Source organism: Lethenteron reissneri, chromosome 32 (assembly GCF_015708825.2).
Source record: "Lethenteron reissneri isolate LAM-NWPU_2019-01 chromosome 32, ASM1570882v1, whole genome shotgun sequence".
In the NCBI taxonomy this organism is placed as follows: domain Eukaryota; kingdom Metazoa; phylum Chordata; class Hyperoartia; order Petromyzontiformes; family Petromyzontidae; genus Lethenteron; species Lethenteron reissneri.
In genome coordinates this window covers 8,542,733-8,569,224 of record NC_083810.1, presented here as the reverse complement: position 1 = coordinate 8,569,224, position 26,492 = coordinate 8,542,733, and the positions used below count along the sequence as shown (strand labels likewise).

Sequence of the window (26,492 nt, the reverse complement as noted above, 5' to 3'; positions counted from 1 at the left end):
AGAGAAAAAAAAACACGATAGCAGTGGAAATTATAGGGAAGGTACATAAATCACTTAAAATATATACAAATAAAACTAAACTATGTTTTTGTTACTTACCTCCAACCACCAACTTCGCTTCTTTTTCAGTAGCGCCTTGGCCACAAATGATAACTCAACGAAAGTGGCTTATCACGTGGACATTTATAGCAGCCAAATACTTCAAGCACATTTTGATTCTAAACGTGGAGGGAAAAGCCAGAGGACCCGGAGAAAAATCCCCACGTCCACGGGAAAAAAGAGAGAGAGCGAGAGAATGCAAACTCCAAATACACAGTTGACGCATCTCATGCCGCGTGTCCGTCAAGCCAGCGGTCAGGCGATTCGGTGATTTGTTTTGCTCATGATGTCTCTCAAATAGCTGACGATGTGCTGCAGAACTGCCATGCCGATTCAAGACCGTTCATTGCTCAATAGGTCTCAACAACGTGAGCGTTTGAGCCCAGGTCCCCAAAGTCAGTCAAGCCGGTCGATCCTCTCTGCCCTCTCTGTGCGCTGCTGAAGGGTTCTCGCGCGAAACGTCGGACTGTTGTACGCAGCATTTCTCCAAAGAACTGTGAAGTCCGTGGCTGCGTGAAGAGCGGTGGCGCAATAGTTAGCAGCGAGCCGAGTTCAGTTCCAGCCCGGCAATGTGCAGCGTCAGTGGTCACGAGCGGTAACCGACTGAACTCAGCCAGTGCTGTGATGATCTGGCGATGCTGCTGCTGATTATGATGCTGGTGCTGGTGATGCTGATGATGATGATGCTGGTGATGATGATGCTGGTGATGATGCTGGTGATGCTGATGATGGTGATGATGATGCTGATGGTGATGCTGCTGATGATGATGCTGGTGATGGTGATGATGATGATGCTGCTGAAGATGATGCTGGTGATGATGATGGTGATGCTGTTGGTGATGATGATGCTGGTGATGATGGTGATGCTGCTGATGATGATGCTGGTGATGATGCTCTTACTTCTGTTGGCAGTCGGATGCACGAGCACAATTAACACCCCCCCCCCCCCCACCAATATATATACAATCTCAACATATTCGTCATTAATAGCAACACTGTGTGTGACCTTAATATCTATAAAACGTGTATAATACGCGACGTTTCGGGCAACGTTACTATTGATACTTTACGCACATATTGTGAAAGAGAACGTTGTCCTTGGTACGTTATAATGTTGATCATTATGGTACATTGTCAATCCACTGCTGGATGATGGCCTCCTCACGCCGTACAGGTCCGTGGCCGGTTACTCGACCATACTTCACCACGCTGGGTCAGTGCGAGGTAATGAAGTGGGGGAGGTGGGGGGAGGGCGTCAGGGCCGGTTCAGTAGTCACTCGCCACTGATGTTAGCCGTGGCCACGAATCAAACTCTGGTGACCGGGTTCATTCATCATTTTCACGTGAACGCGCTAACCCGCGGCACCACCGCTCCACGCCACGACGCATCACTGAGGCATCACGAATACACAAATAGATGAGCACAAAATAAGACGCTCGAGGAATTCCCACGTGGGAAATCCCACATGGAAATTCCTCGCACGCGGACGCGAGCAAGGAGTGGAGGAGAGTGGTGGGTGGGTGGTTGGGCTGGTGGTGACATCAGAGCCCATCGACTTATTCACCTCTGACGTAGTCGCACACCTCCACTCACTGGTCCCTCCCCCCACCGTTCTCCCCTCCGCCACCACCCCCACCACTTCCTCCTCCCACCTCCACCACCGCCGCCCACACCGCCTCCCTCCACCCACCAACTTCCATTTCTTTCTTCCTCTTCCTTCCTGTCCTCCCTCCCACCCACACTCCCTGCCCCACTCTCTACCTCCCTCCACCTCCACTCTCTACCTCCCTCCACCCCCGCCCCCCTCTGTGTAGAAATAGAGGCGGAGGCTTGGGGTGCTGCTCACGAAGAGAGAGAATCAGTGGCTCGCAAGCCCGCACACCGCTGACCAAGCCGCCGTCTCGCTCGGCTCAACTAAAGCGCCGCGAACTTTCATCGCACAGGGTTTAAACACGCGGCACAGGGGCACGCTCTTTAACGAGTAATTCGTGAAAACCAACAAGACACGGGCTTCATTCTAAGATCATATCGATCAACTCGTTTAGGAAGTTATGAGTGCGGCGAGCGATCAGAAGGCGGAGAGGATGCCTCCGAAACTGCACAACTCTGTCGGAATCATGTCCATCTCGGCAGGTAAGAAGCTGCTGCTGCTATTGTTGTTGATGGTTGCCGTGCTTGGTGGTGGTGGTTGTGGTTAGAGAGCGGTGGTTTAACACTTAGGCTTTCGCGACCAAATTTTATTGTAATTATCGTTAACGATACATTTGTGTTTACGCGATCTAACTCAACAACTTCTGTTATGGAGAGCGGTGGTGTCGTGGTTGGCGCACTGCGGCTGCGAATCTGACGACCCGAGTTCTATTACGGCTCGCCATCAATAAACTGTGGCGAATAGTTGAACCTACCTGGGCCTCTCCTAGGTCGACCCGGACTCAAACGAGTACCCGGTTCGGCGGTGTTAAATATCGCCACTGGGAGACAGACGCGGCCGGACGTGGTGCTGGCCACACCACTCCCTCGTGTGCCGTGTCGGCCTCCCTATGTACTTCGCTCACAGCGCTTGCCCCCCCCCCCCCCCAACAATCTCTTATAGCTATACGGGCGATCTCTGTCTTTGCGTCTTTTGCTGTTGCGGTGTGTACTAAACACCGGCACTGGGGAGACAAAGGCGGCCGTGCGTGCGTGGTGCTTTGTCGCACCGACGCCTCCAGCTCGTGCGCCGTGCCGCCCTTGCTAACGAAGAGAAGCGGGAAAGTGTAAACCCAGCAGCAGCAGGAGCAGCATCCGTGGTGTCGGGTGCTCGCTGGCGGCGCTCAGCCCGGCAGTCTGCGAATGCCGGCGACTGGCGGAGCGTGTGGGTGGGCGTCTCTCACCGCGTGTCTGGCCCCACCCCCACCCAACCCCCACCACCCCCACGTTCTCCCCGCCACCCCCCCCACCATCCCCCCCCCACCATCCCCCCCCCCCACCATCCCCCCCCACCATCCCCCCCACCATCCCCCCCCATCATCCTCCCACCAACCCCCCACACTCCACCAACCCTCACGTTCTCCCTCCCCACGTTCTCCCACCACCACCATACCCACCTACCACCAACCCTCCACCATCCCCCCCCACCATCTCCCCCCCATCACTCATCACCATCACCCCACTTACCCACCACCAACCCCACCCCGCACCACCCCCCCCACCATCCCCCCCCACCACCCTCCCCTCCCCCCACCACCCCCCCTCCACCCCCACCGCAGGGTCCCTGCTGCTCGCCATCGAGAGCTACGCCCCGGGCCGCTTCGAGCCCACGGCGCTGGGCCTGCTGCTGCTCGTCGTCTCCGCACTCCTCGCATTCGCAGGTTCGCCTCCTCCTCCCACTCCTCCGCCCACTCCTCCTCCGCCCACTCCTCCTCCTCCTCCCACTCCTCCTCCTCCTCCTCCCACTCCTCCTCCTCCTCCCACTCCTCCTCCTCATCCCACTCCTCCCCCCACTCCTCCTCCCACTCCTCCTCCTCCTCCCACTCCTCCTCCTCCCACTCCTCCTCCCACTCCTCCTCCTCCCACTCCCTCCTCCCACTCCTCCTCCTCCCACTCCTCCTCCTCCTCCCACTCCTCCTCCTCCCACTCCTCCTCCTCCTCCCACTCCTCCTCCGCCCACTCCTCCTCCTCCCACCCCTCCTCCTCCTCCCACTCCTCCTCCTCCCACTCCTCCTCCTCCGCCCACTCCTCCTCCTCCGCCCACTCCTCCTCCCACTCCTCCTCCTCCTCCCACTCCTCCTCCCACTCCTCCTCCTCCCACTCCTCCTCCTCCCACTCCTCCTCCTCCCACTCCTCCTCCTCCCACTCCTCCTCCCACTCCTCCTCCTCCCACTCCTCCTCCGCCCACTCCTCCTCCTCCTCCCACTCCTCCTCCTCCTCCCACTCCTCCTCCTCATCCCACTCCTCCTCCTCATCCCACTCCTCCCCCCACTCCTCCTCCTCCTCCCACTCCTCCTCCTCCTCCCACTCCTCCTCCCACTCCTCCCCCCACTCCTCCTCCCACTCCTCCTCCCACTCCTCCCACTCCTCCTCCTCCCACTCCTCCTCCTCCTCCCACTCCTCCTCCCACTCCTCCTCCTCATCCCACTCCTCCTCCTCATCCCACTCCTCCCCCCACTCCTCCCCCCACTCCTCCTCCCACTCCTCCTCCTCATCCCACTCCTCCTCCTCCTCCCACTCCTCCTCCTCCTCCCACTCCTCCTCCTCCTCCCACTCCTCCTCCTCCTCCCACTCCTCCTCCTCCTCCCACTCCTCCTCCTCCCACTCCTCCTCCTCCGCACTGCGGGCGAGGGCTGCCGTTGGGGGGTGGCGGGGGGAGACCAAAGTCTGTTCCACACCCGAGCAGCAATTGGTTGCGCAACCGAAATCGCGCGCGCGGCCTCGGTTAATCGCGCGCAACTGCTTTGTCCGAATATGAGCGAGTAGTTACGCAAAAAATGACATTTCCTATCCGCTGGCAAATGTGCAACACGTGCTGAGATGCGTCGCTGCAAATCGCTGAGCAGATCGATGCCTACACATCGAAGTCGGCTGCCTACGCGGCAGCAATCGGTTGCACAATTAGTTGCAGAGATGCCCACACGTAAGCGAAGCAATTGCACGCAACTAAGTTGCGCAAACCGGTTGCTAGGATTGGTCGGCTCCTACCCAGACACGCACCACGGGAAGGGCAGTCGGGTCACAAGAAGTTGTAATCCGTGGAAACGGATAGAAGGAATGGGACGGAGAAGACAGAAGAATGAGATTGGACAGGAATAGGATGGAAAATGAGAGGAGCAGTGGGTCAGGAAAGATGAGGATGGGAAGGAGGAGGCTACATCGGGGCCTCGACTACGCTGCTGCTACTGCTGCTTCACGGAGCGGCGTCTGTTTTCACAGTGAGCGGCGGGGAGAGGGGAGGGATTCTGAGTGGGGGGTGGAAGGCCACACAAGTCACGTGATTTACAGGAGGCTTGAGCTGGTTGAGGATACTGTGCGTATATATGAGATGGGAAGGATTCGGATTGGCCAAACACAAGCTACGTAATTTATGGGAGGATTTAGCTCATTTAGATGTAGACACATTAGATTTACATGGCTTTCGTTTACATTTTGCCCCTGCCCGCGGAGACTCAATCTCAACTCCTATTGGCTTTCACTGTGGGGGGGGGGTCCCCTTCTTCACGGCAGCGTCACAGGAAGGGTGTCGGGCAGGCGAAGCTCCTAAGTGGTCTGGGGTGGGGGAGCAGTCCCCCCTCACCTCTCCACCGCCCCCTCAACCCGCCAGGCCCTGACCCTCGCCACTAAAATCCGTGCGGCGTAGTGCTGGCTATCCACCCCGTCGTACGCCGTGCCCGGCCTTCACAAGTTCTGCTCGCTTACAGCGCTTGCCCCAACAGTCTGTAAAGGCTACACGGGGGATCTTTGTCTTTTGGAGAGGGGGGTTTAAGAGCCAATGTTCACAAGTCATTTAAAACAATTGGATGGAGCGGTGGCGTGGTGATCGGCGCGCTGCGCTGTGAACGCCACGAGTCGCCACTAACATCAGTATTCAATCCATATCTCCCCCCGCCAAACCCCCCACTTAACAAACCGACACTGACCAGCGTGGTGAAGTATATATTTCTTCATAAATAAACAACAATTTATTCGTGAAAAAAAGAAACTGCAGTATTTTTTTTTACCTCTTAAATTGTGGCAAGAAACGTGTTAGGCGATGCCACCTGGCGTCTAACCACCTCCACTGCAGCGTCACTCCATCATCACGATATCGGCAAAAAATTAACCCGTAAAAACAAAGTTTTTCACTAAATCCTTTATATGCGTGGCGGCTAGAGTCCTCTCGTCTTCTGGCTTGAGATGGCTGCCACCTATGGGTCAGATGATTGGCTGCCACCATTAAGCAATTGGTAATTAAATATAATTTATTTTTTCCTAAAAAGTGTAAAATTTTGGAAAAAAATTTCACGAAAATACATTGTCACGCACAACGAGTCTGTGTGCAAAATGTCAGCTCGATTGGATCACAGGAAGTGGGTTAAAAAACGACCGAAAGATTTGCACGGTCGTAAGCGTGCAAGCAAGCAAGCAAGTCAACTTAATATAAAGGATTCAAAAAAGGGTCCCATAGATGTAACTGCTCAACCCGAGCTGTTGGTGCTTTCCTATTGGCATTGCCCTTGTGCTGTTCGCCTTTTGGCGTCCTCTGGTCTAACACTGGTGAGACAAGGCGATTATGGAGGCTGGTCTAGGTAAATCCGTTTCAAGGACAAACGCGTACATTGTCAGAGCACGTTTGATTGCGTGTTTTACCACAAGCACGTGTCGTTCATGCAGACTTGACGCTTTGCAAAGGGTGTGTTTGAACATTTTAACACCTCCTGTATATTTTTGCCACAAAGCCTGGTCTTTTTCTTTTTTCAACTGCGCGTTACACCCATCTATCTATAGACAAGGTTCACCGCATAGTCTCATCATGCGCACCATTGTGGGGATTGCCATACCCATTATATACTAGACGAAAGTTTTGCTCGCTGGCTGGTTGACTGGAGAGATGGAGGGCGCAGAGATGGACAGACGGACTTTCATGTCCAAAGGACGTGTGGACTGCTAGGAAATGACATCGAGCCCTGCTATTCATTCCCCCTCCCCTCCACATCTCCCCACCACCTCCAATAGGTCAGATAGCCCGCACTTTAAAAACTCCGTGTGTGCGGTGATGGCACCGTGCTGTTAACACGTGTGCTTCTTGTCTGTGCTGCCCTCTATCTGCACTACTCGCATTCTGCCCGTGCTCGCCTCGTTCTCTCCGCGCTGCCCTGGCGCTGTTCTCATCCGCTCCTCCCCCCCCCCCGCTCCCCACAGCCATCCGCAGGCTCCAGTGCGAGGCGTCGGTCTTCGTGAACCTCTGCCTCATCCTCTCGGCGCTCTGGGCCGGCCAGGGGGTCATCATGGTGCTCATGGGCCAGGGGGCGATCGGCCGCGACGAGCACAGCACGCGGCTGGCCCTGGCCCCGGGCCTCGTGGCCTTCGCCCCGGCCTGTCTGCTCCTCTGCTTCGTGGGCCTCGTCAAGGGCCCCACGCTGCTCGCCGCGATGTCGGGCGCCGTGGCCTTCGCGCTCTCGCACCGCATCGCCCTCCTCTACGCGGGCCCCGCCGCCGCGCCGGGATTCGGCTCCTCCGGGGTGGCCGCCAGCTACCTCGTGGTGGCCCTGGTGGGCCTCTACTACGGCGCGGGCCGCATCGCGCACTACCTGAGCAGGGGCGCGCTGGGCCTGCCCGGCACGGCCGGCTCCAACAAGCAGGGGGCCCGCGGCGGAGAGGTCGCGGCGAGGAGAAAGCGCGTCCCAGGAGACGCCAACGAGACGGCGGTGGCCGGGTACGCGGCGTGCGCGCTCGCGGCCAGCGTCCTGGGCTGCAGGGCGCTGGGCATCACCGCGCAGCTGAGCGGGGGGCAGGTGCCGTGGCTGGGAGCCGCCTTCGCCCTGCAGCTGCTCGTCTCGGTGCTTTCGTTCCGCTCCAACGACGCGCTCGGCGGCGTCTTCTTCGCCTTCGCGTCGCTCGTCAGCAGCGGCGCCGGCCTGCAGCTGGGCCTCTGGGCGTGGCACAGCGAGGGCGGCGTCTCGGGCGGCTCCGTCTCTCTGCTGCCGCCCCCGGCTCCCGTCGTCCTGGCCGTGCTCTTCCTAGTCGCGTCCCTCGCCGCCGCCGACCGCAGCCTGGCCGAGGTGGCGGTGGGCCTGGTGCTCGCCGCCTCCTGTGTGGCCGTCGCCTCCGACTCGAGCGGCTTCCTAGGGGTCGCGTCGCTGCGCGCCGCCGTCGCCGTCTTCCTCGCCGCCCTCGCCTTCTTCTTCGTGCGCCTCTTCAACCTCGCGGGCGGTCAGCACCGGCTGCCCGAGGGCCAGGGCCTGCTCACCAGGGCGCTGTTTCGCATCGGCGTCCGCCCGGATCTCTTCGCCGTGGCCGACGACTCCGAGGCGCCCGTGCTCGGCTACTCGCGCTACACCGACGCCGAGTCGCTGGGCCACGCGTGCAACGCCCTGGCCGCCTTCGGCATGACCCTGGCGGCGCCGGCGGACCCCGCGGCGGGGCCCCTGGGCACGCTGGTGCTGCCCTGGGTGGTGGTGGCGGGCGGGCTCCTGCAGTTCGCGGCGGGCGCCATCTCGTTCTCGCGCGGCAAGACGCTCGAGAGCACGGCGTTCGTCTTCTACAGCCTCATGTGGCTCATCTGGGGGGTGACGCGCTATGCGGGCCTCGCAGCCGCGGGCGAGCGCGGCTTCGACCTCTCGGTGGGAGTCATCTGCTTCATGGTGCTCAACCTGTTCGTGGCGCTGGGCGCCGTCTTCCTCAGCAAGATGTGGTTCGCGTCGGCGCTCTGCTTCGAGCTCATCATGGTGAGCTTCCTGCTCGAGGCGCTCGGCGCGCTGCCGCGCCGCTACGACGAGGCCGTCACCGTCATCTTCGGCCTCGTCAGCTGCTACTGCTTCGCAGCGTCGCTCTCCGCGCAGACGCTGCACCGCTTCGCGCTGCCCGCGGGCAAGCCCTGGATGCAGCTGGGGGGCCCCGCGGGCGCGGCGCACGCCTCCTGCCCGCACCTCCCGTCGCGCAAAGCCTCCTCCGTGCAGCAGATCGCAGGTAATGGACCGGGGGGAGGGGGAGGTGGGGGATGCGAGGGAGGGGTGGGCATGGGAGGAGATGCGAGCGACACCGTGATCACTGTCACTGTGCGCATAACACCATGATGCTGATTGGGATCATTCTGATGATTATTCTGATGATCGCGAAAGTGACAGGATGATGATCACCATCCTGATTATCATCCTGATAATTCTGATGATCAGGATCATGATCACGATAGTGGTCATGATGATGTCGTAACTTGCTGACCCGCCCATACTGTACTTCACAGCTCGTCGGATTCCTCGTGCAGTCTAAATAAAGATTCCGACGATGACACATTCTCTCTGCACGTTTGCGCTGCCCGTTCTACTACTGACCTGCCCGTCGCGCTGTGACCCTGACCACTGCCCCCCCCCCGCCCCCCCCCCCCCCCGCAGAGATCATGAAGAACGGGGGCACGTGCGGGGTGCCCACGGACACCGTGTACGTGCTCGTGGCCGCGTGCAACCGCCCCGAGGCCGTGAGGAAGGCGTACAGGTGCGGGGAGACACGCGGCATGGGGGGGGGGGGGGGTAGAGGTGGGCAGAGAGAGAGGAGAGAGTGGAGATGGGAGAAAGAGGGAAATGGAGAGGAAGGGGAGAGTCGGGAGAGGCAGAGAGAAGGAGCAGAGGTTATGGGAAAGAGAGCGAGAGAGTTGAGACCGAGAGAGAGTTGAGACAGAGAGAGAGAGTGGGTGGTACATTCCTCGCGCTGTGAGCATCACGACACGAGACGAACAACCACCTTTGGGGACTCTCAGAGCGAGCAGTGCACCACCTTGTGACTTCCATTCCTTCCTCACCTCGCATCGCCCCCCTCCCCCCGCCCCTCGGCAGGAGCAAGAAGCAGGCTGAGCACCGGCCCATGTCGCTGTGGATCTCGGGCACGCGGCAGCTGGAGCCGGTGCGCCACCTCTTCTCGCCGCTGCTCTGGGGCCTCATGGAGGCCGCGTGGCCCTCGTCCGTCAGCCTCGTCATCAAGAGGGGTACGGATCCGCGCGCACAGAAACCTCATCATCATCATCACCACCAGCGGCGTCATCGTCACCAGCAGCATCATCATCGCCGTCATCAGCATCATCGTCATCATCGGCACAACCATCACCAGCTGTGGCATACTCATCAGCGGGCACGATCTATCCACCGCTGGATTCACGAATCCCAAGTCGTCGTCGTCTGTCGCATTCTCGCGATGCGACGATCCGCGCAGCGCCTATCACGCGAGCCGCCCTCGCCGCTCCATCTCCTCCGTGGACGTCCCCTGCGTGCGCGTCGCCCAGCAGCGGAGCGGCCTTCGCAGGCGCCGCTCGCTAACGGCACTTGCCCCAAGAGTCCGCTAAGGCTACGCGGGGGGTCTTTGTCTTTGTCGCCGAGCAGGGGAGTGGGTGGACAGCCTGGGCATGGGCGACGCCGCGTCGCTCATCGGCACTCCGGACAGCATCGCGGTGCGCTACCCGGACTGCACGGTCACCACGCAGCTCATCGACCTGGTGACAGCCCCCCCCCCTCCCCCCCTCCCTCCCTCCCTCCCTCGCTCCCTCGCTCCCCCTGATCCCAAACCTCCTTCCCTGCTCCCCCAATCCCCTCTTTCCCTGTTGCCATCCCCTCCTCACTCCCTCCGTCTCTCACTCACTCCGGATCCCTTTCCCCTGATCCCTGCCTCCCACTCTGCCACCACACGCCCTCCCTGCCTCGTCCCCCCCCATCCCCTGCTCCTTCTGCTCTGCCCCCCCCCCTCATTCTCCTTGCGTGCCCCCCCCCCACTCTCTAACCACCCCGCCCCCCCCCCTGATCCCCCAAATTCCCTCCCTCCGATCCCCGCCCCTCCCTCCACTGACGCGGGTCCCGTGCCCCCTCCCCCCTCCCCCAGGTGGGCCCCATCGCGGTGACGTCAGCGAACCCCACGGGGGAAGCGGACACGACTCATCACAACCAGGTGTACGCCAAGCTGGGGGCACAGGTACGGGGCGGGGGGGGGTGGAGGTGGGGGGCGGTGAGGGTGGTGGGTGGTGGGGGGGGGGTGGTGGGTGGTGGGGGGGGTGGGTGGGGGGGGTGGGGGGGGGGTGGTGGGGGGGGGGTGGTGGGGGGTGGGGTGGTGGTGGGGGGGGTGGTGCTGGGGGGTGGTGCTGGGGGGTGGTGCTGGGGGGTGGTGCGGGGGGGGTGGTGCTGGGGGGTGGTGGGGGGGGTGGTGTGGCGGTGGGGGGGGGGTGGCGGTGGGGGGGGTGTGGGGGGTGATGGTCGTGGTAGGCTCCCATAATGACAACGGTGATGGTGGCAGTCTTGACGATGATGACGATGGTTGTCGTGGTAGTCTCCCTTGACTGACTCGGTGATGTTGATGATTATGGTGGTGGTGGTGGTACCGGTAGACTTTCTTGATTGAATAGATGCTGATGTCAATGATGATGTCGATGATGCAGGTGGACGGGGTCCTGTGCGATGGCCCCTCCCCGGAGAACATCGCCTCCACCGTGGTAGACTGCACCAAGATCGAGGAGGGCGCCATCAAGTTCTTCAGAGTCGGCCTCGTGCCCAAGTCTAAGGTGAGCACACCGCGGCTTCCGCGGATGTCTACTCGGTGCGCGCGGCTGCCGCGGATTTCTCCCGCGATGCTCGAAGGCCACGATGTCAATGCCTCGACCGATCATTGCATCGCGTGAAACGTGAGAGATGGCAACGGCTTGGGAAGGCCTTCATTCAGCAGCGGATTGATCGCGGATGATGATGATGATGAGAATATTGTTACTGACGATGTCACTCTGTGCCTGTGTGTGTGGGGAGTGGTGGCGCAGCGGTTAGCGCACCGTGCCACGATACCCGGCGACTCGATCTCGATACCCCGCTCGCAGCCAAACGAATTTCTCACCCGATCTTGCACATCCCCTAGGTCGACTCGGCCTTAAAGATTAATATCCGGTCGGGCGTCCACCCCCCACCCCCTTCGTGCGCCGTGACGGCCTTCCAAAGTTCTCGCCATGAGCACTTGACCCAACATTCTATGTAGACTACACTGAGCGGGGGGGCCCTTTTGTCTTTATCTTTGTGCAGGTGCTCACGATGTTTGAGGAGGTGCGCGCTCGACTGCAGCCCGCGCCCAGGGGCGGTTTCACAAACGTCGGCTTCGACGACGAGGAGGAGGAGAAAGAGGAGGATCGCGAGGTTCTCAACCAGGACTCGAACCCGGGTGTCGCGGGCTCCCAGGAGGACGGGGCGTCGGAGGTGGCGTGACGCAGCGGGGTCGCTTGACCACCGAGAACTGGACACCCACCGCCCGGCGTCGATTCATATTGCGTCGATTCACATTGCGTCGATTCACATTGCGTCGATTCACATTGCGTCGATTCACATTGCGTCGATTCACATTGCATTGATTCACATTGCATTTAATTCCATGGCACTGCGTCGGTTATACTTGCATTGACTCGCGCATTGTATTAGTGCAATCGTACGCTTTTCATTGCATAACTACATAGACTCACGTTGCCTTACCTGACACTCGCATGCATTTCTATTTCAATGTACACGACTAATTCATTACCGTATTGACTCCCAGAGTGAAGCGATCAGCATCGTTCTCGTGTGGTGAAATGTGGCTACTCTTGCTTCCTCCAAGACGTCTGGCCAACGTGGAAGAGTAGGCCAAGGTACCCTCTCCTAGAGTGGTGGGGGGGGGGGAGAAGGGGGCTCTGATTTGTTGAGCTCCCTCTCGTAGAGGTTTCTTCCTCCAGCAGTGACGTGGGTCTGAACAATTGCAGGGCTGTGCCTTTGCTTCGTGATATGAACTCGCAAGTTGCACTAACGAGAGAGGCACCTTGTGCGTTTGGCATGCGAGAGAGAGAGAGCGGTCGCACAGACGGCTTCGTGAACCCTCTTTCTCTAACGCCACTGTCGTGGCCTCCCTCCGTGCATGGACCAGTGGGGCTTCGGGGAGCATCGACTCTTTGCGTGGATCCACCAAAACCCATTGCCTTGGAATGCCACCGGCTGCGCCACCGCGTGCACCCACGCGTTCGTCCGACGGTCGCCGCAGCCCTCGCGTAAAGGCGAATAGGTCGCATGGCTGCGTGAGCGCACTGCGATTTAGCGTACGTAGCTGTTGAATACTCGTGAATCGATCATTTGTCGGGTCGCCAAAGTGGAGGGCGAGGACGGCCGGAGTGAGACAAGGTTGCGCTTTGTAAAAATGTATTAATTTAATTTGTAAGATACGTGCGTTTTTATGCCCGTGCCGTGATGTTGTTCACTGAAAAATAATAAACGTGGCTTTTAAGTTATCATCTGGTGTCCAGCCCAACTGCACTGACATATGCCCGACATAATATATAAACCCTTTGCATAATGATGATGACAGTCGTATTCATAATCACGAGGCGATTGACACAAGACGACTCAGAATTTCTGTGACTTACAATCCTCTGCAGGATTATCGCCTCTCTCTCCCTCCCATCGTCGCTTCGGCCCTTAGAATTGCTCCACCAATTGTCCATACTTCACCACCTCGGTCCGTGTACGTACGGTACCGTACCTTGAACTTGTTAGCCACCTGTGCTCACCGGACGTTAGCCACCTGTGCTCCTCGGAGCTTCGGGTGCAGAACGACGAATTACGGTACACGCACAAAAGCAGTTGCACAGAAATGGGTCTCCAATCCAGTGACGGGGAAGACATACTCGGGACCTGGCCAGATAGCACTCTCCACTGATGTTAGCCGTGGCCCGGCAATCAAACCCAGATCGTGCAAGTTAACTGCACTATGCCCACCACTCCACAGAGGGAAATGGCGTTTTTAAAATCGGCGAGTATAAGACGCACTTTCCCCCCCATGTCATTCAAATCACACGTTTGTGGATGGGTGCGTCTTATAATCGGGTAACTGCGTGTGTTTGAGAGTGAACAGATTTGTATAATAACTTTATTGACACCGGTGCACAAATTTGGAGGTGCGTCTAATCCGGTAGCTGCGTGTCTTTGTGAGTGACCAGATTTGTATAATAACTTTATTGACACCGGGACACAAATTTGGAGGTGCGTCTTATACTCCTGTAGCTGCGTGTGTTTGTGAGTGACCAGATTTGTATAATAACTTTATTGACACCGGGACACACATTTGGAGGTGCGTCTTATACTCCGGTAGCTGCGTGTGTTTGTGAGTGACCAGATTTGTATAATAACGTTATTGATAGCGGGGCACACTTTTTTGGGGAGGGAGGGGGGAGTTGTGGTGCGTCTTATAATTCAGAATCAGCTTTACGATCCTGAAGATGCCTGTCATCATGAGCTGGCGCCCTCTCCCGCATCAACTGCGCGGTCGCATTTCTTTCCATCGTCTGCGACATTTCCCCGCACACTCGATCACTCCGACTCACGGCTACGGGCTACCCGCACTGAATTAACTTCGTTGCTCGAAACGTCGCCGATGATATATTCCCTTTTAAGGCAGTTGTGCACATTTCGATTGAAAGCTTTCGTGACTGCAGGGATTCGTCTTCTTGGTTCTTTCGGTAAAGTCACGTAGAATAGAAATAATAAAAATAAAACATAATAAAATAATTCTCACGACGTTTCGGCCACAACGCAAGCAGCCGTCCTCATGTGGAGAACAGGTCTGTCGAGAAGACAGAGTCTGACAGACCTGTTCTCCACCTGAGGACGGCTGCTTGCGTTGTGGCCGAAACGTCGTGAGAATTATTTTATTATGTTTTATTTGTATTATTTTATTATTTCCATTCTACGTGACTTTACAGAAAGAACCAAGAAGACAGTTGTGCACAATTAACAACAACAACAAACAACAAACTCAACACGACTCGTCTCAATAACACCGTGGCCTACACATCGCACAAATAGATGATAGGCGACGTTTCTGGCAATGACCCTTCTCCAGTTTAACGCGTAGGCTTTTGCGACCAATATTATTCATAATTAAGGTTTTTGGGTTAGATCGCGTAGGTATAAATGTGTCGTATCCCCTCCACCACCCGACACAGCCAATCAGCAAGAGCTAAAATTATAAATGTTGTGGATTTACTCTCCAACACACCAGTGGGCTGAAGTAGTAACTATTTGGCCTTTTGTTTACGTGACAAATCCCTTACTAATTGACTGTGTTTGGTGGTGGAGGGTCACGACACATTTATACCTACGCGATCTAAGATGATGCTAGTGTGGGAATGGGTGGACGGGAGGGGGGTAGATGGGATGGGTCGGCTCTAGAGATCATTTGTAGATTGGCAAGGGTTGGAGGCGCTGGGGGTTGTGTGGGTGGGTGGCTGGGTGGGTGGCTGGGTGGGTGGCTGGGTGGGTGGCTGGGTGGCTGGGTGGGCGGGTGGCTGGGTTGCTGGGTGGCTGGGTGGGTGGCTGGGTGGGTGGCTGGGTTGCTGGGTGGCTGGGTGGGTGGCTGGGTGGGTGACTGCGTGGCTGGGTGGGTGGCTGGGTGGCTGGGTGGCTGGGTGGGTGGCTGGGTGGGTGGCTGGGTGGGTGACTGGGTGGCTGGGCGGGTGGCTGGGTGGCTGGACGGGTGGCTGGGTGGGCGGGTGGGTGATAGGTGCCCGCGGCGTGCTTGTTAAAGGGTTGTTCACTCGATGCTGGGATACTCCGCCGAGGTGGAGTCGGCCGATCGAATGTGGATTGGGAGTGGCGCGCCACGGTGCGTGGAGTTTGCCCGGTGGCGTTCTTGTTAATTAACGCAATCGTTTTAATTCCTGTCATTACACTGCTCAATTGAGGCATTCCTACGCTTTGTCGATTCAGATATCCATCACCGACGGTGGCTGCGACCGCCAAAGCGAACTCGGCGTCCCTGCCAGGTGCGGAGCGCGTTTCGCCTTCCCCGGCCCCGAACCGGCGGACAGCGGCGACATGAGACCACGAGGCCGACGCACGACCAGTCGTGGCGTCGTCAGACGTGGCACGCCAACCTCGATATTCAAGTGTGGCTGTTCGCACGCTCCAGTCCCTTGTTGCGCACGATGGCATCGGCGATACGTTCAGGAGCTGAACGCTGTTCCTCCTCCTCCGTTGAAGGGGCACAAACTACTATGGGAAAAATGTTTTAAACTTAACACAGCCACGCAACAACAACAACGACGACGGCAACTAACCCCCTCGCCCTCCCTGAAACACATCCATCAACCGCAGTCGGCGCTGGTGGCTACCCGCGTCGTAAGGATTTCAGCGTTCAGACACATTTATGTTCACGCTCTCTAACGCAGCATAACCTTTATTGTGGAATTCAGCACTTGGGGCGGTGGGGAGGAGGGGGTTAACGAAGAGGATCCGCGAATCGCCCACAGGATGTTGAGAAACTCCCATCCTACCTGGAGGCGTCACGGTGGTGCCCATTACCCTGCCTTAGTTTGAAAAGGAGTCACAGGAAAGTGCGGACTTAATATCCATCTGTTACAACACCCATTCTGCCCGGAGGCTTCGAGGTAATGTCATACCTTGCCTTGATACAAAAAAAGACTACATTTGACATTCTAGAGAATGTATATATACAAGCGGTCATCATATATATATACAAGCGCTGCACAAATGTTGTGAAATTGTCAGAATTGTACGCCTAGTCATACATACCGACATATGTGCATCGTACGTAGCCAACCGCGCTAATCGGATCGACCAACCTGCTGGCTCCACAGGGACAGATTTCAGGCCACGCGCGTGGACACCACAATGGTCATTTAAGTCTCTAGACGAATGTATTCGCCGTCATCTGTTCGCATATCCATAGCTCAATCGTTGTTCACCAACCGTCATGCATCGTCGTCGTTAATATTGCGACAATACATGGAAACACGCGACGGGAGATGATCATTCGAATGACTTTAATTTAAACAAGGCAGCGAAAACGTTGGAAGTCAAAATCCGAATGCGTAAAATTATAAATCAGGGATGGTAATTTTCGACAAACCGATTCTTCCGAGTCCGTATCGATGATACAACTCTTCCCCGTTCCTGCACAGATCACAATTCACGGCTCCGTCTCCACTTTACGGACGTACTCTCGTTGGGGCCTGTTCCCTCTGCTCGTCAGAGTGGGCCGTGAATATTGAGACGCGGTGGTTGGGTCGTCTCCAACTCCTCTTTTACAGTGTCATCAACCCGTATCAATAACCTGTGTTGCTCGCCCTTCATCAACAGAAAGGGCCGTCTGGAACGTAGTTCCCTCCGTTATTAGGAAGCCACTTGAACTATGCACTCTTGAATCTAGATTTTAAACTCCTTTTTGCGTGTGTTAGTTTGTTGTCCTTCCCCCGCACCTCCAGTTAGCACTGTTGGCTACATACGGTGCGAAAGAAGTTCAACATGCATACATAATGATCATTACCAGCGTATTATCAGCATCATAATTATCATCAACATACGATGATAATGATGGTTTGTTTATGCTGCCAAGCCTCCCTATTGGATGCGATACACCTCGAAGCAGCGTGTACTAAAAGTGGCATCTGAAATATTAGCTCAGCAATCGTCACCGCAAGGCGAGCTTTCAGCCGCGACCGACGCCTTCAATGAACGACAACTCACTCTTAACATCGAAGACACAAAGGACTAAAGCCGACCGAGCTACGGAGACTCCCGTATGGCGGGGGGTAGGGGGAGCCACGGAGCGAGAATCGTGATGCAACGAGGCGGTCGCGAGCCTTGCTATAAACAAACGAGGGAGCTGGCGAGATCCCAGAATGTTGTCCGCTTCCGCGGAGATGAGTGGCAGAGTTGGCAGCGGTGATGGAGGGTGACGCGAGGTCGCAATTCCATCGTGTTGTGACGTGTTGTGCATGCACAGTGGCGAATTTGCATGATCGTCATATCAGCAGCAGTATAATCAGCATCATCATTATTATAATAATTATTATTATAATAATATTATTATTATAATAATTATAATTATCTTGGCCAGCAGCGATTGTTGTCGGCATCGTCGTCATCGGTATCTCGTTATCTTTGTTGTTAATCATTTATTAGCATCAACATTTCTGCAGCAGGGTGAAGCTTCCGTAAGCATTACCTGCAGCGTCATGGGAGTGTTTATTCCAGTAGTGGACACAGCATGCCTGCTGATGGATCACGAATGTTGCGTAATGCGTAAAGAGCCCAGCCCCGTGCTCAGCTGATGTCGCCGCGGGAGTGAGATCACAGCAGCAGCAGTAGAAGCATGTGCTGATGATGGAGAATCATCATCATCAAATTCCCCCTTCACACGCAGAGGGGGGGGGGACGAGTGACCCCCCACCCCAGGCATTGTGACCCCCCCCCCCCCACGCATTGTGACCCCCACGCAAACGGAATGAGGGCGCAGTCACCGGGGCTCAGCCCCGAGGAGGAATCCGCCTCGGGCAGAGAGAGAGGCTGGGGTCGCCCTTGGCGTCTCCGCCCGCGTGACAGACCCCGTCTTTCCGCCACCTGTGGCGTAACACAATCACGCGCATTGCATCACCACCACCTCCAATAAATCGGCTGCCATGGTCTATCCACTGCTGGGTGAACGCCTCCCCCCCACCCCACGCCGTCGCCTTTACGCATGGTCTTGACAATGCAACAATCCATCTCGAACCCGTCTGCACACGAGATGGTCTCATCGATATATTTATATATCTGCGGTGGACGTCCTCTCGGGCGCGTTGCCTCCTTTGGCTGCATCTCCGTCGTGAGTCTCGACCATTGGCCACCGTCACCGTCTAGGGACCGATCCTGCCCAAAGGCCGCTGACAGATCTGCCCGGTCAATGCGATGCCCCCAGCCTGCGCGCGCCTTCTCCAATCCACGCGTGTCTCTCTCTCACAATCCACGCGTGTCTCTCTCTCTCAATCCAGGCGTGCCTCTGTTTTTCAGTGGAATTCAGAGCGTGCGCACGTCCACCCTTTCTTAAGCGCACTTGTCAGATGTCATCATTCCACGTGTTGTTCCTTGGTCTTCGTAATCCGTAGCATTAGAGACATCACGCCCACCGGCTCACGTCATCCCTCCGCAGACGGCGTGAGTTGTCCACAACCCTCGTCGCTTCTCATGCCGTGTCCTCCTCCCCCTCGTCTCTACCACTCTCGTTACAACCTCTTCGCCTCGTCCCCATTCGCCGCCCCCACCCTCGTCTATATTTCCCTTCTTCTTCCTCCTCTCATCCCACCACCTCCTCATTCTCCTCGTTCAAAATCCCTCTCCTTTATCCCCCCCCATCTCACTTTATCTTCTTCTAAACCTCCTCCTCCTCCTCCCCCTCCTCCTCCTCCTCCTCCCCCTCCTCCTCCCCCTCACCCTCCTCCTCCTCACCTCTTCTTCTCATACTCTTCTTCCTCCTCACGCTCCCCGCCTCCCCACACGGGAGGCACGAGGTCAGGATTTGCATCTCGGTAGCGATTAACTTTGAAATTTCGCCCCCCCCGCCGCCCCTGGATGCCAATTGGCCCACGCAGTGAGCGCCACGAGTCGCCAGTTGCACGCGTCACGCGGCTCGAGGTGGGCGTTGAGGAATCGTAAAGGCGTTCCTTTATTTGCGTTCTCTCTTTCCACTTTACGATCCACCGTTCAGTGGCCACCGTAAACTCTCTGCTGAATCAACTCGACATTGAATCAGAAGACGAAGCGTGCCCCGGGATTTGCATCTCGAGGGGAATCCCCGTAACGAGGCGCGTTCCTTTGGATGTCAGACGTCATCGGGGCCATATTTAGACTTTTTTATATCTTCGGAAAATACAGCGACTGACTTATTCTCCTGCTCCTCATCCTCCCTCTCATCACACCTCATCATCGCTCCCATCACACCTGTTCCTCACCCTCCCTCCCATCACACATGATCCTCATCCTCCCTCTCATCACACCTGATCCTCATCCCCCCTCTCATCACACCTGATCCTCACCCTCCCTCTCATCACACCTGATCCTCACCCTCCCTCCCTCCCATCACACCTGTTCCTCACCCTCCCTCTCATCACACCTGATCCTCACCCTCCCTCTCATCACACCTGATCCTCACCCTCCCTCTCATCACACCTGTTCCTCACCCTCCCTCTCATCACACCTGCTCCTCACCCCCCCTCTCATCACACCTGTTCCTCACCCCCCCCTCTCATCACACCTGTTCCTCACCCTCTCTCTCATCACACTTGATCCTCACCCCCCCTCTCATCACACCTGATCCTCACCCTCCCTCTCAGCACACCTGATCCTCACCCCCCCCTCTCATCACACCTGATCCTCACCCTCCCTCTCATCACACCTGTTCCTCATCCCCCCTCCCATCACACCTGTTCCTCATCCCCCCTCTCATCACACCTGATCCTCACCCTCCCTCTCATCACACCTGTTCCTCATCCCCCCTCTCATCACACCTGTTCCTCACCCTCCCTCTCATCACACCTGTTCCTCATCCCCCCTCTCATCACACCTGATCCTCACCCCCCCCTCTCATCACACCTGTTCCTCACCCTCCCTCTCATCACACCTGTTCCTCACCCTCCCTCTCATCACACCTGTTCCTCACCCTCCCTCTTATCACACCTCTTCCTCACCCTCCCTCTCATCACACCTGTTCCTCACCCTCCCTCTCATCACACCTGTTCCTCATCCCCCCTCTCATCACACCTGTTCCTCATCCTCCCTCTCATCACACCTGTTCCTCATCTCCCCTCTCATCACACCTGTTCATCATCCTCCCTCTCATCACACCTGTTCCTCACCCTCCCTCTCATCACACCTGTTCCTCATCCTCCCTCTCATCACACCTGTTCCTCACCCTCCCTCTTAACACACCTCTTCCTCACCCTCCCTCTCATCACACCTGTTCCTCACCCTCCCTCTCATCACACCTGTTCCTCACCCTCCCTCTCGTCACACCTGTCCCTCATCCTCCATCTCATCACATCTGTTCCTCACCCCCCCTCTCACCACACCTGCTCCTCATCCTCCTCCGCCCCCTCCTGCTCCACCCACGCACGCGCGCTCATGCTCCGTCATCCCTTATTGACATCCAAGGAAGGTTGACTCAGCATTTGCGAAAATTGAGCGGTGGGGAGACGTCAGCGGTGCGGGGGGTGTGGGGGGGGCGATTCGTTCGGGGAAAAAACGCCACAATCGGGTGACTCATGAGTGGCGATACGATGTCACCACGTCACCAATATTCTTCAAGGATCCTGTTCTCGTTCACGTGTATTGCGTGTGTCCGCTATGTGTTGTTGTCTTTGTTTTGCTGCTGCTGCTGCTGTGGCACACGCAGCACCACGGATCTCCCGTCTCAAAAATATATCGCCGGGAAAATGTCTAAACAGAACCCATCATCCGCCGAATGAATGGATTAACCCCCGTGCCTCGACGTTCACCGTGAGATGCCCTGCCTGGCTCGTTCACACGGGTGGGGGAAGTTGTTTACTTCTCTGTGCGTCTTGAGAAACACTTTCCTCTGCCTTGTGTATTGGAACAAACAGAAAAAGGAAGTAATTTTTGTTTGGACATCATCGCAACACAGAAGCCACGCCGAGTCGCACGCCTCGGATTGTATCGATGGGTTTTAGGGAACCCAAAGTGACTCTCGTAATCCGGTCTCTGGAGCATTGTGAAAGATCCTCTGACGCAGGTTCACCTGAGCTAATGTTGGTCACGCAACAACAACAAAATGTATTTTTCTGAATAATACACGATTTCTTAACACGTGCCCATCAGTCGCACGCTACGGCATTCTGGGAGTGCGTAACTGCAGCAGCATCGATTCAAGACAAGCAAACACCATGGACGGGGGTTTCGGCACGCAATGTCTCATCAGGCGTGCCCCAATCACTCGGCTGATTATTAAAATAGCAGTTTAAAATGTACGACGCCACGTGACAGCCGAAGCTGTTAAATTACTCCAGAAACACCACAGTTTAGCAAAATCCCTGTAATTCTTCCTCGTTATTATTTCATACCTATTTGTTGACGAAAATGTATTGTTATTTTTTTATGCGATTAGAACGAGCGACGGATAATCACGATATAACCACATCGGCATACAAAACGACACGATCCGATTATCGTGTTATATATTGTTTTTGTTATATCGTATACAATAAATCGTAGTGTCGCTATATCGCGACAAGCACTCTATGAACGACTGGCAGCTGTAACTGGTTGGTTTGGAATCTGATCAGACGGCTAATCAGTCGTGCGAGTGATAATGATGACGATGATGATAATAACAATAAGAATAATTGACATGTATAAGGCGCAAATTCATACAGATATCTCAGTGCGCCATTGTGAAGATCGCGAGTTAATATCCTGGTTGGCCGGGGGGGGGGTGGTGGGGGGTCAGATGGTTGACTCAACCTATCAACTCTTCCAGGGTCGATAAAATAGGCACCACCGCCTTGCGGGGAATTCAACAGTGGTTGGGGTTCTATGGGCGAGCCTCCCCCCCCCACCCCCGCCATAGGAACGTGGAATTACCACTGGCTCTGCAACAGGAATGTGAGAAGGGAATGACTCTGACCCTGACATGCTTGAGCAAGCCGTTCCGTGGCATCGTTAACGTGGCTTGTTGTTGTTGCCAAGTTACGTTCCCAATCACCAACAACGCCCGCGCGATTAATGTGATACGCTCATTAATGAATATGCAAATACGATGAGTCAATTCGTGTTTTATTATAATTCATGTGCGAGGGAGACCGAAGCAACGTGAAGAAAGCAACACACAGAAGGGACGCGTGATATTGCCCCACGCTTGTCCTGTACCAGTACTGCCCTCTCCCGGCAGAGGCAGGCTAACTCGCAGTTTCACGACATCAGTTGCGGTGATCCACCATCCATCCCGTCGCTGGCTGCCCTCCAAACGGCGCGTGGCGGTTACCGGCAGCCACGTGCACCGCGAAAGTCGGGCCGCACGTCATTCGTTCTCAATAAGCACCGCGACTATTGAGATGATCTCACCTCTTTGTTCGTTCCACGGACTCTTGGTCTACGCTGGCCGGACTTTGCATTTCTGTACGATTTGTTCTTCAAACATTATTCTCCTCCCTTCCCTACTCATCGCACCTGCTCGCACCCCCTCTCACCCCCCCCCCCCCCAGGCACTCTCATGGTAAATGAACTCTACATCAACTCAGAGGAAGGATTGTTGCCAGGATTTGCATCTCGACTGTCAAGTCGCGTAGGCGGCGCTGACATGTTGATGACAGATCTCAGTTTGGGGCCGCATTTGGACTCTTTAGTGCTTTGATTGCACACGGCTGTGAATGCAGCTATTGTATCACCCTCATCCTCCCCCGTCCTCCTCCCCATCATCATATTGACATAAAACCTTCCGTCTTTTTCTCCTACCGCCGCCCCCCGCCGCCACCTTAACAACCACCAATACAAACAACCACCCACCCACACACCCACCCACGCACCCACGAACCCACGAACCCACCCACGCCAGCACACACGTTCACGGCTGAAATCAACACCAATTATGTTACGGATGAAGGAAAGGTTGCACAGGATTTGCATTTCCCGGGGGGTGGGGGGGGGGTAATAGTGGGGGCGATACAGGTCGAGAAATTGTGACGCATGGGACGATGAGACCACCACGAAAGGCCTCGTGTGATTTTTGTGTTTGTTTAACTCAGACGAAGTCGATCTTGACGCATTTGACAAATCGGTTAACGTTTGATTGCAACAAAAAGTTAATTCTAGATTAAATGTTCCGTAAGTAGCGCAAGGTACGCTGCCGATGTGATTCACGCTTCGCGTTATTGTGAAATTGACTTGTTGTGTAAAACACACAAAAAACATCTATACATATACAGGGCATAATCAACGTTGTTTTGGGTTAGATCGCGTTATTTATAAATGTGTCGTAACCCTCCACCACCCGACACGACCAATCAGCAAAAAAAGTATCACATTGACAAAAGACAAATAGTTCACTGCTTTAGCCCACCGGTGTGTTAAAGCGTGAAATCACAACATTTACAATTTTTGAGTAGGACGTTTAGCTGGTAATTGCGTCCAGCATCATCGGGCAATTCGCCAGAATTATTAACATTGGTCGCGAAAGCCTACATGATATACAGAGCAACCCGAATGTCAGGACACGTCGGGTGATTATATTTATTTGAACAATTCACAAAGGATTATTTCATTAGTTTAACAAACATTTGAACTGACTTCCATTCACATTCATGTGTGATGCACGAATTATCTTTTGAAATCATTTAGGACAGTTTTTTGTTATTTATTTATTTAAGATTATAGCTGTAAAATATTTGAACGTTCTTAGATAATATTTTGGCATCTTCTTGGTTCTTTCGGAAAAGTCACGTAGAATGGAAATAATAAAATAATAAAAATAAAACATAATAAAATAATTTTCACGACGTTTCGGCCACAACGCAAGCAGCCGTCCTCAGGTGAAGACCAGGTCTGTCGGGGAGACAGCGTCTGAATGACACACCCCAGACTCTGTCTTCTCGACAGACCTGTTCTCCACCTGAGGACGGCTGCTTGCGTTGTGGCCGAAACGCCGTGAGAATTATTTTATTATGTTTTATTTTTATTATTTTATTATTTCCATTCTACGTGACTTTACCGAAAGAACCAAGAAGATGAATCCCTGCAGTCACGAAAGCTTTAAATCGAAATATTTTGGCAGTTCTCAGTTCATTCCGGGTTCTTGGGCGAATTTTGTCAACGACAGATTTCAGGTGACCCCCCCCCCCCCCCGACAAGAAGAAGAAGAAGAATCGACATTTAATAATGATTATAGATTATTATTTTAAATGTTCACGTAAAGACGAAAGAATGAAAACTAAACAATAACCCTATGCGTCCTGACATTTTTGCCCAGCCTGTATAATTCCCTGTCACATGAAGGGAGACGGCTCGGCGGTTGGTTCAGCCCATCATCACTCGGGGATGATAAAATAGATACCACTTTGTTGGGGAATAATCAACAACGGCTGTTGCCCACGCGCTCGAGGAGGCGATCAGTCCGCCTGCTGTGCTGCTTTCACCAGCCAGGGTGTGGGCACGAACTCGACACACACTGGAAGGGAGTCTCACAACATCTGTGCGTGATCCACTAACCCTCCGCTGCTGCCTCCGCAGCAGTACTGGGCTCTTGGCAAAGTCGTCAAATCTGACGACATCGTGGGGGGCGGCCTAGTTGGGCGGGGGGCGGTAGTGGGGGTGATGGGATGGTGGGGTAACGTATGACTCGGTTTGGTGGTGGAAACATCTCGCAATGAGCACGTGACAGAATCGGTGGTGTCCGCGTGCCGCGCGTGGAAACAAACCGCAGTGTCCTGTGTGGTGGTGGTGTTGTGCGCGAGTGTCGAGGGAAATAAGAATTGCCCAATTTGAACTCATCAATTTTTTTGTGGGACATTCGGTTCTTTTTCCTTTCTTTCTCCAGGGAGTGTCGTCCACACTTGCAGATCAAAAAACACCACACTCACTCATGAGACAAATATTACGGATCCCCCGTGTGGCCTGAACAGACTGTTGGGGCAAGCGAGTGCAAGCGAGCACCGCCGAAGGCCGGTACGGCACACGATGGCGTGGGTGGCCAGCACCACGCCCGGTCGCCTTTGTCTTCCTAGTGGCGATGTTTACAGGTATTCGTTTGAGGCTGAGTTTACCTAGGGGAGGGCTAGGACCGATTCAAAGAATCGTCATTGGTGTTAGCCGTGAGCGGGAATCTAACTCGGCTCGCCGGGTTTATAGCGCAGCGCACTAACCATTGCACGGCCGCTCATACACAGTACTCATGCAAGCACTCACCCACGCACTCACTCACTCACCGACTCAATCACCCACGCACTCACTCACTCACTCACCGACTCACTCACCCACGAGCTCACTCACTCACTGACTCACTCACCCACGCACTCACTCACCGACTCACCCACGCACTCACTCACTCACCGACTCACTCACGGATTCACTCACCCACGCACTCACTCACTCACCGACTCACTCACCCACGCACTCACTCACTCACCAACTCACTCACTCACCCACGCACTCATTCACTCACCGACTCACTCACCCACGCACTCACTCGCTGCAGGTCACAACAACGACACACACTCGCTCACTCGCGAATCGGGATACAATCCAAACTCGATTACGAATCATAACACCGCCTATTATGTTATACTAGCAAATAGTGTAACATAGTGGGCCACTTTGGGATTGTTTGGCGTTTGGGGGATATGTGCACGGCAAACCGCGATTAAAAAAAGACAACAAAAATTCCACCCCTCGGTAAAATTAACCCAGAAATCGCCGTCTGACGCGTGTGCCCTGCAGTTGCATCGCCCCCCAACTGCCTCCCACTTAGATCCTTCACGCGGCTTCCGCTCACCTTTAGCCTCGCGCTCATCACATCTAAAAATAGGGCGACACGACGGGTGAAGTTTGATGGAGGTTGAGCCGAGCGAGTGGCGGATGGGCGAAGCTATTTTGCCTCCTGCACTGACGCCACGCGCGCTATGGGTGTGTGTGGGAGGGAAGGGTTTCATCCACCTGGCCACTCCGCCGGGCTCTCTTGCCCTCTCTCTCGCGCACGGCACGACGCGCAAGGCGTCTCGTCTTGCGCAAATTTTGCGAGTTGGTGTCACGCGCGGCAAAGGCGCGACCCTGCAATTGCTCACGCCCACGTCGTACGGTGCTTTTTCTGCAATATTTTGCTGTCTTTTCTTGGATTTTCTATTTGTACATATTCACTTTAAGATGTTTTCTTGTTCATGTTTTTTTCGTTTGTTGCGGTTGCACCC

At 55.3% G+C, this 26,492-nt stretch overlaps 2 protein-coding genes across 2 annotated transcripts in view; both read left to right on the top strand.

Moving 5' to 3' along the window:
• LOC133349966 (phytanoyl-CoA dioxygenase domain-containing protein 1-like) overlaps positions 1–26,492 on the top strand; it is a 129,379-nt gene that overhangs the window by 86,314 nt on the left and 16,573 nt on the right. The window lies entirely within an intron of this gene.
• On the top strand, positions 1,895–13,038 carry LOC133349953 (uncharacterized). The gene is made up of 9 exons (XM_061563859.1): positions 1,895–2,233; positions 3,349–3,450; positions 6,974–8,740; positions 9,163–9,262; positions 9,601–9,749; positions 10,141–10,253; positions 10,634–10,723; positions 11,184–11,306; positions 11,812–13,038. Exons 1-9 carry the CDS (start codon positions 2,152–2,154, stop codon positions 11,989–11,991), a joined length of 2,706 nt encoding a protein of 901 aa, XP_061419843.1. The 5' UTR covers positions 1,895–2,151; the 3' UTR covers positions 11,992–13,038.

What these genes read in the sequence shown, in the direction of transcription:
- LOC133349953 (XM_061563859.1), top strand. Translation starts at nt 2,152, where the DNA reads ATGAGTGCGGCGAGCGATCAGAAGGCGGAGAGGATGCCTCCGAAACTG. An exon ending in CTCCGTGCAGCAGATCGCAG is followed by an intron (nt 8,741 to 9,162) that starts GTAATGGACCGG and finishes CCCCCCCCGCAG; the next exon opens with AGATCATGAAGAACGGGGGC. An exon ending in ACGCCAAGCTGGGGGCACAG is followed by an intron (nt 10,724 to 11,183) that starts GTACGGGGCGGG and finishes TCGATGATGCAG; the next exon opens with GTGGACGGGGTCCTGTGCGA.